General features: G+C 39.5%; 1 protein-coding gene across 2 annotated transcripts in view; it reads left to right on the top strand.

The window, feature by feature from the left end:
• The window catches only part of LOC132855952 (A disintegrin and metalloproteinase with thrombospondin motifs 2-like), a 151,597-nt gene that overhangs the window by 126,763 nt on the left and 14,778 nt on the right, over positions 1-10,056 (top strand). The window contains exons 9-14 of one of the 2 annotated variants that reach the window (XM_060885252.1): positions 671-814; positions 1,576-1,708; positions 2,690-2,719; positions 5,357-5,470; positions 5,584-5,729; positions 7,378-7,553. In XM_060885252.1, the coding sequence (XP_060741235.1) occupies positions 671-814; positions 1,576-1,708; positions 2,690-2,719; positions 5,357-5,470; positions 5,584-5,729; positions 7,378-7,553 (743 nt within the window). The remainder of the gene's footprint in view (positions 1-670; positions 815-1,575; positions 1,709-2,689; positions 2,720-5,356; positions 5,471-5,583; positions 5,730-7,377; positions 7,554-10,056) is intronic. The other variant, XM_060885253.1, reaches the window with a different exon arrangement.

The following is a 10,056-nucleotide window of genomic DNA, read 5'->3' as shown; positions in this document are numbered from 1 at the left end:
GTCTGCATTTTACACTGTTTTACTGAAGACTCTCAGAAATCAGTTTAAATCACACACTCACTCCTTCTAACAAAGTGAATAATACGAAGTTGTGTTCCATGCTGTGGCTTAGTGGTTAGCACGTTCGCCTCACACCTCCAGGGTTGGGGGTTCGATTCCCGCCTCCGCCTTGTGTGTGTGGAGTTTGCATGTTCTCCCCGTGCCTCGGGGGTTTCCTCCGGGTACTCCGGTTTCCTCCCCCGGTCCAAAGACATGCATGGTAGGTTGATTGGCATCTCTGGAAAATTGTCCGTAGTGTGTGATTGCGTGAGTGAATGAGTGTGTGTGTGTGCCCTGCGATGGGTTGGCACTCCGTCCAGGGTGTATCCTGCCTTGATGCCCGATGACGCCTGAGATAGGCACAGGCTCCCCGTGACCCGAGGTAGTTCGGATAAGCGGTAGAAGATGAATGAATGTTCCATGCTTGTTTTTTTAGCATTATAGATGCATTGTTAGAGGATTAGAGAATACACCATCTGTACCTTGTAACTCTCTGATACCTGTAATGTTTCTGCCACTAACTCAAATGTGTGCTGCTTATAATAAAGACATTCTATTAAAGATTGTGATCCAACTGTAACACTATTTACGTGTGTGTGTGTGTGTGTGTGTGTGTGTGTGTGTGTTGCAGGCTGGGAATGGAGCATGATGGTCAGGGGAATCAATGTGGGGATGAGGTGCAGATGGGCAGCATCATGGCTCCCCTGGTGCAGGCCGCCTTCCACAGATTCCACTGGTCGCGCTGTAGCAAACAGGAACTGAGCCGCTATTTACAGTGAGCTTAACATGCACACATACACACACACACACACACACACACACACACTCACACACTCACACACACACAGACACAGGCACAGGCACACACACAAACACACTCACAGAAAAACACACACAGAAACACACTTACAAACACACTCACACAAACACACCCTCACACAAACACACACACTCACACACACACTCACATAAACACACACTCACACAAACACACTCTCACACACACCCATGCACACACAGACACACATGTGCACACACACACACACACACACACATTCTTCTGGGCAGCAGAGCTTGTCCTCCCCTTATATTTACACTTACACACATACTGTACACACTGACAGACACACACACACACACAGACTGTTTCCAACAATGAAAGAATTTGGATGCTGCACAAACACACACATACCGTACACACACATACACACACACACACACACACACTTTCTCTCTCACATACACACACACAAACACACACATACCATACACACACATACACACACACACACACTTTCTCTCTCACATACACACACACACACACACACACACATACACACACACACACACATACTTTCTCTCTGACATACACACACACAAACACACACATACCGTACACACACATACACACACACACACACACACACACACACACTTTCTCTCTCACATACACACACACACACACACACATACTTTCTCTCTCACATACACACACACAAACACATTAAATGGAACACATTTCTTTTCCTCGTGTAGCTCATATGACTGCCTGAGGGACGATCCATTCGAGCACACATGGGAGGAGCTGCCCCAGCTGCCCGGCCTGCACTACAGCATGAATGAGCAGTGTCGCTTTGACTTTGGTGCCGGATACATGATGTGCACTGCGGTGAGTGTCCCATTCCACACACACTCACACTCACACTCTTACATGCTTTTGATCCTGACAATATAATGCATTATGAAGTGCTCCTACAGCATCATATGACTGCTGTAAGCATGTATAACTCCACGCCATCGTCTGATCATGATAGCTTTTTATTTTGACTCAGTCACGGTTCATCGTACAGCGATGAAGACGGATCACACTGCGATGTTATACATGCTGCCACTTATAATGCATTACAGATCTACATGAACAGGTCTGACGGCCATGCCTCACACACACACACACACACACACACACACACACACACACACTCACATTACAGATATTATCATGTACGTTTTATCCTTTTACGATCACATTAATAGGATACATTAATAGCTGACAAGTCCAGGGTCATGTTAGTTCTTATGTAATTCTATACATTGTGCCTTACATATGTCAAAAATGCTGCTTATCGCCATGACGACCTCCAATATCGTAAACCCTAAATTAAATTCAGTGTTATTCTGATTGTTATACAGCGCTGACACTCGAGACTTTTTCCCTAAACGTTAAAGAAATGTTTTTTTTTTTTGGTTTTTTTTTAACAGAAATGGGTTTTTTTTATCGCATCAATTATTGCTCACCTTTTTAGTCCCTGGGCACGTTGTTACTATAGAAACCATACCATAGATACCGTATTACAACAAGTGTCTTAACATAAACCTGTGATTTGAATTACCGATGTTATAGGAAATAAATAGTTAATAGGATTAATAGAAAAGGGGTTTTCTAACTTTTTTTAAGCATTTATTTATTTATTTGTTTGTTTGTTTGTTTGTTTATAGGACAGGTTTTTAATTAAAAACAGTCAGATTTCTAGGTTTCTTTCATTTCTAGGTTTTCTTTTTCCTTCTCTTTCTTTTATTAAATAAGTGTTCTCAGGCAGTTCATACTTCTGCATGGACTGTGCTTTACTCTCTTGTCAAACCGTTCCCTTAGCTGCAAAAGGTGGGGCCATCAGGAGCGCAGGTAAGGGAAGCCATCGCCCAGCCACATGACCACGCCCCCTCCAACCCCACCCCCCACCCCTCCACGACACTCCCACTCATTAATCATTACATGTCATGATTTGTTGATGTATTATTTCTGTCACTTTGCACCAAGCTGACTCCAAACATTTGTGCAGTATTAATATAATTATTCACACTGCTAATCGAAGTCAAATGACATACAGTCAATTTATACAATCGTTGATCATTTAAATGCTCTTTAAGCTTTATATGATCTTCAGTATCTCGGTATATTTGAGTCGTCTCTGATGATTAGTCATGATGAACGTTCATGACGAACACTAAAGCTTAAATTTAAATATAGGTTATGTTTTTGGTTGAAGTTAGCAAAAAGTAGCTGTTTTAAACACATGCACAGTCACACACACACACACACATACACAGTCTCTCACACACATAGTCTTACACACACACATACACACACTCACACTCACACACACATAATATTACACTTACACATACACACAGTCTCTCACACACACACACGCACACAGAAGGTCTCACACACACACACACACACACACACATACAAACACACACACCGTCTCACACACACAGCACACACAATTATCCCTACATCCTAAATCAATTCAATTGTGTTGTAAATGTAAAAAAGTAAAAAAAAATAATAATAATTATATATATATATATATTACATTTACAACACAATAATATAAATAAATATATAAAAGTAAAATTATTTATTAGATATTTATATATAAATAAATATATACAAGTAAAATATGAATGTAAAAAAATAATTTAGAAACATTAATGTGTTCTGGAATATATTTATATGAAATGCTGGAGAGTAGATTTTGCTTTATTGAAAAAAATAAACTAGCATTTATTTTAATAATTTAGTTGTAATATATTACACTTATGTGTAAAAAAAAGTTTATAGTGCTTTTAAAAACCATTTTGCAGTTTGGATGTACAATTCATTGTGCTATAAAACATGAAAATTCATTTTTAAGTACATTTTATTTAATGAATTCATTTTATTCATTTCAATTCAAATTTATTTGTATAGAGCTTTTAACTCAAAGCAAAGACAATGGAGATGTTTATGGAGATTTTTTGTTTTGTTTGTACTATATTATTAATATAAATCATTAGTTGTTATTTTATTTCAGTTTCCTTTTTTTTTTTTTTTTTTTAGAAATTTGTACATTTATTAGTAGATAATTATAGCATGCATATTAATGATAGTCATGGTTAAATTTTATTTAAAAAAAAGTTTGTACTTTGCATCTTTTGTAGTTATATTTAATGCTGTTGAACGATCACAGACAAAAGAAGCTCCTGTTATATAATAAAAATATACTGTTTGTCTTTTTATTGAGACGTGTCGAGCATTTTGAAAATGTATCCTACTTTATAATAAAATGAAAACAAGAAGCCAAAATCCAGGTCAATAAGTCAAGACAAACCCTTTCAAACAACTCTAATTAGATTTTCATTCCTCTATCTGTTTTTGCTCTCATTCATGTCAAGCGGTGGTCATGTGGCATTGCTAGCTAACATCCGTAAGCTCACTGTGGTGTTGGTTTAATGCTGTCAGAATCTCCATGACTGAAAACGTGGTTCTTCATTGCTATGTTTTGGTTTGCATGTATATTCTTACATATTTGTTTAGTGAGACAGTAACTCTTTAAGGATCACTGTACGTTTTCTGCACAGCAGACTCTGGAGTTTACGCAGCATGATGCGAAACAAAACAGTCGAAATTTGGAAAAGGATCTGTTGGACTTTTGCGAGTCTGTTCCCGCACGTGTAGCCTCACGTGAGGCTTACTGCTGTTGTACAGTAGTTTAGCATGTTGTGCATTTCTGCTCACCGTGGTCATAAAGAGTAGTTATATGACTTATCATAGCTTTCCTGTCAAATCGAAGCTTGTCTTGTCACCATATATTATTTACATTTCCTAGTTTTAATACCTTCTTATAGCAAGGCCCTTAACCCTCCATGATTAAGGGGTGCTGTATCATAGCTGCCCTTGTGCTCCGACCCTAACCTGCTAAGTTGGAATATGTGAAGAAAAGAATTCCACTGTGGTGTAATGTATATGTTGCGATAATAAAGGTTTCCATGCCCCAAGTTATTGAGTGTATGTGTTTAAAATTGTGACTGCAGACATAGATCTCATAAATCTAAAATAATTAGATTATTAGTGGCTGGGTCCTGGTGGTCAAGCGGCAGGATCTCACGCTCTCGTTGCCCTAACCCATGTTCGATTTCCGGGATAAAGCTAACCCAGCCGCTAAAGAGCTACAGTAACTCTCAGTGCAAGTCCCAAGCGTGGATAAAATGTGAGGGTTGCATCTCGAAGGGCATCCGGCGTAAAACAAGTGCCAAATCATATACGTGGACCAGATGGTCCGCAGTGGCGACCCCAACCAGGGAGCAGCCAAAAGAACAACAACAACATAACAGGTTGCCTTAAAGTGTTGCTGTCGTATTATCTGTTACTCCGTCCGTGAATCGGAGCGACACATCCACGTCGACAGGCTTCTCCGAGACAAATTCATATGACTGTTTCACTTTCCGCTGAGTCACCGTGTCAGTAATCTTGCTTGTGCTTGTTCTTCCTCAGTACCGTCCCTTTGACCCATGTAAGCAGCTGTGGTGCGCTCATCCAGACAATCCGTTTTTCTGCAAGACCAAAAAAGGACCGCCGATCGACGGAACGATATGTGGAGACGGCAAGGTGCTAACGCTTGGCCATTTACAGTACACACACATATCTGGAATATACTCAACGAGTATAGTTTGTGTTTACTTTCCGTCTCTCTGTCTTCTCTTCGTGTCTCGCCGTCTCAGCACTGCTTTAAAGGACACTGTGTGTGGTTAACTCCAGACATCATAAAGCGAGATGGGAACTGGGGCATGTGGAGCGAGTACGGTGCCTGCAATCGGCTCTGCGGCAGAGGACTGCAATTCCGCACTCGCGCTTGTGACAATCCACGGTACTACGTCTGTGTGAACACGTAAACCTTAAACAGAATCTGCCATGAATTACTAATGATTATATTCTATATAATTGACGTCTTTATTGGCATCCGAGATTGATTTTTATAAAAAGAAAAACCTCTTAATACAGAAACAAGGGTAAATTCTTATTTAACAGATTTTACAGGGACTCCACTGTGATTTTTATGTGTTTTTTCCTCCATCCATGTCTTACCAAATTACAGGCTATCACAGACTAAATTAAAAAACATTAAAACCTCAGCTAACGGTATAAAGCATCACTTTGTATTCACAAATGCATCGACTAGCTGTATCACTGTGGGCTTCTTAAATATCTAACATCAAGCGCCATTCATTTAATGCAGCATACGATTACATTGGTTTATATTCAAACTAGTCATTATTTATAGTTAATTTATCAGCATTTAGTATTCAATATTTAAGGAAATGATCACATGACTCAAACATCCAGGTTTTTGGAAATTCTCCTGTTTCTCTGCTATGTTTACATGCAACCAAATAATCGATTAGTAATCGGATTAAAAAAAACCTTAACGTAAACACCAACATTGAAAAAATAAAATCTCACTATTTTCCGAAAATATTCCAAATATTTTTTGTTTGAAATCTGATTTAGAAAATAGTGAGATTCGAGCCTTCACATGGCTCGAATCTCACTGTTTTCGAAATCAGATTTCAAAATACATTGCGAACATTTAACAAAAAAATATTTGGAATATTTTCGGAAAATAGTGAGATTTTAGGACACGGTGTCTTAGTGGTTAGCACGTTCGCCTCACACCTCCAGGGTTGTGGGTTCGATTCCCACCTCCACCTTGTGTGTGTGGAGTTTGTATGTTCTCCCCGTGCCTCGGGGGTTTCCTCCAGGTACTCCGGTTTCCTCCCCCAGTCCAAAGACATGCATGGTAGGTTGATTGGCATCTCTGGAAAATTGTCCGTAGTGTGTGAATGTGTGAGTGAATGAGAGTGTGTGTGTGTGTGCCCTGTGATGGGTTGGCACTCCGTCCAGGGTGTATCCTGCCTTGATGCCCGATGACGCCTGAGATAGGCACACGCTCCCCGTGACCCGAGGTAGTTCGGATAAGCGGTAGAAAATGAGTGAGTGAGTGAGATTTTATTCGTTCCTATTTACCAGATTATTTCAGATCTACGTCACTTCTTTTTTCCGAATTTTTTCAAAGGATTGCAATATTCAGTGTAAACGGTACTTTCTGGACCTGAAAATGAATCTGAATCAGATTGAATTCATTCAGATTGATAACACTGTCATATAAGCGTACCTGGTGTTTGATTTCACATTGATATGACATTAAAACTCTCGTTTTTTTTTTTTAGGACCTAAAACTTAATTCCTTACTTTTGAGTTTAAATCACAGCCTCTAACTTCTCACAGAAATAACAGAAATACAGCACCATCCAAAATATTGTAGTACCCCAAGTACTTTACTGAACACATCATAAGAATTTTATCATAAACATGTTTTCTTTGATTCTGGGTGGAGTTTTTTTTTTAAATTGGTGGAGAAAATGGTAGTGTTTTTGTCAAGAATGTTGCTTCAGTAATTAATCACCTTTAAATAGAAGTATTACTATTATTAACTGGTTTACTTCTATTTTATCTAGTCCTGCTAATGGTGGACGCACCTGCCCAGGCTCGAACTACCAGTTCAGAGTGTGTAACACTCATGATTGTGAGGACCCGTACCGGGACTACAGGGCCGAGCAGTGCAGCTCCATGGACAGCAAGTTTGAGTACCACAACATGAAACACCACTGGCTGCCTTATGAGCACCCTGACCGTAAGTAACCAAACAACGAGCAAGTCAGACACTGATGCCCCTTTTCCACCGAGGCAGTTTGAGTGCTTGTTCGGAGCCTAATTTAGAACCAGTTCTTTCTGTTTCGACAGCCAAAGCACCGGCTCTGAACCAGGAAAAGTGGTTCTTAAGTAGCACTGAAACGTTGCTGGTCTAGACTTAAGAACCGCTTGTGTCAGGGGCTGTGGGCGGAGCTACTGTTAGCGCATTTGATAATGTACCTTAAGTATACTAATGTTTAATACACTTTTACTTTACCACAATATGATACATTATCAGCACACATGATAGTAGTTAGCTACATGCTAAGCCTAACTTTTTTTCTGTGTTGATAAAATAACGTTATGTATTTTCTCGATTACAACCTCTGGTTATAAAAATTACATGGAGCTGCACGTACACGTTGGATTCGCTGCGTTTGGGTGTTAATGTAGGTTCACAAAGCTATGAGCATTAACAGTAAAGCAACATCCGCCATTGTTGATGTGTTTGTGTTTGCCGCTGATGCGCTAACATTGCTGGGACACGTGACACGTATACAGTGACGTCAGACTCGGCTCTGTGATGCTCTTTAGCCGGTGGAAAGACAAACCGGTTCTTAGAAGGTTCGCCAGTGGAACCAACTTTGAACCAGCACCAGCACTAACTCTGAACCAGCACCCGGTTCTTTTTGGTGGAAAACGGGCATGAGTGTTGTGTTCAGGGTTGAGATAAAGGAAAGCAGTGAGTTGTGAGAATGTATCGCTAAGATTAAATCTGTATTCAGACCTCCAGAACAGACCAGACCTTGCATGCTACTGTATCAACTTGGCCAAGATGCAATCACTTTGTCTGAAAGCTTGTCTGATATTAGGCTGATATTAAATACAAAAACATGATACATGATATTTATTTATTATTTCAATAGTACTGTTCTAAAAAAAGTGTCCAAAAGATTTTTTTTTCACATGCAGGACATTGCTGGAGACATCGTAAAGAGTCACAAATGGAATGAAAGAAAAAAAAAACTACATTGCGCTGTATCAAATGTTATTTTATTTTTATTTATATATATTTTTTTTATTATTATTTATTTATTTATTTATTTATTTTTTAATTGCGGGGTACAAACCATTAAAATTTTGGGTCCATGGCCAGGAAGCTCTCCAGACCTTAAACCCATTGAGAACTTGTGGTCAATCCTAAGAGGCGGGTAAACAAACTAAATTGTCCCACAGTTGGAAAAATGTCCACAACAGACCAACAAATTCTGACAAACTCCAAGAATTGAGTCTGCAAGAATGGGCTGCTATCAGTCAGGATGCGGCCCAGAAGTCGATTGACACCACGACAGGGCGAATTGCAGAGGTTTTGAAAAAGAAAGATCAACATTGCAAATATTGAGTCATTTCAGAAACGTAATGTAATTGTCAATAAAAGCCTTTGACACTTATGTAATGCTTGTAATTATACTTCAGTATAGCATAGTAACATATGACAAAAAGATCTAAACGCCGGAGCAGCCGATTTCTGAAAAGTCTCCACAGCTGTGCATGTAACAATATATTATTTTATATATTTACAGCATTTTGTTATACAGCTGATCAATTGAGGGTTAAGGGCCTTGCTCAGGGGCCCAACAGCGGCAGTTTGGTGGACCTGGGATCGAACTCACAACCTTCCGATTGGTAGCCCAACACCTTAACCACTAGACTACCACATGCCTATATATATAAATATCGTCGCTGTCAGGCAGAATCCTCGTATCTCCAAAACCATTATTTTTCAGGAAATTAAAAAAACGCCGTACCTTATCTGCAGTGCACAGGGTTTAGTCCGCGTTGCAGTGGATTGTCTTGCGCTAAATTCCTGTCCTCAGACGAGCACCAGAACTAGCGGGGGTCAAGATTTTTTTTTTCTTTGAGCCCAGTGTTTTGAAGACATTTACCTCAGAAGACGTGTTGATTCGTTGCGACTCTTCTTGAGGAGAAATATGCCGTGAAGCTCTCCCACGGAGTGAGGAAGAGGTGGACAGTTGAAGTGTCCAATGGAGTTATGAGATTTGCGCTCAAGCTATTTTCAAGACTTTAGATTGGTTAATAACTTGTAAAAATAACAGACCCACGTGGGGACTGACCAATAGCATGGATATGTGAAAAAATATGAAATTGACCAAATTTGGACATACGAGGTTTCCGCCCGACAGCGACGATATATAGGTTCAAATTTGTCTATTGATTTTATGTTACAGAGTTTTACATGTGACTGGAAAACCTTTTGACCTTTTCTTTACTCAGTCCACATTTTCTATACCTTATTTATTTATTTATTTGTTTGTTTGTTTGTTTGTTTGTTTGTTTGTTTTGGGTGGTGTGTGTGTTGTGTTTATAGATAGTGGTCAATATCTTGAGCTTTCCACTGCTTATATTTTACTCTGTTTCAACAGAGACCTATAAATCTGTCCTTGTTGCATGTTTTCAGCTCCAGAGAACTGTGAAAGGGCAAA

Source organism: Tachysurus vachellii, chromosome 13 (assembly GCF_030014155.1).
Source record: "Tachysurus vachellii isolate PV-2020 chromosome 13, HZAU_Pvac_v1, whole genome shotgun sequence".
NCBI classification, from domain to species: Eukaryota; Metazoa; Chordata; class Actinopteri; order Siluriformes; family Bagridae; genus Tachysurus; species Tachysurus vachellii.
Note: the sequence above shows the minus strand (reverse complement) of the source record. Positions and strands in the feature narration are given on the sequence as shown.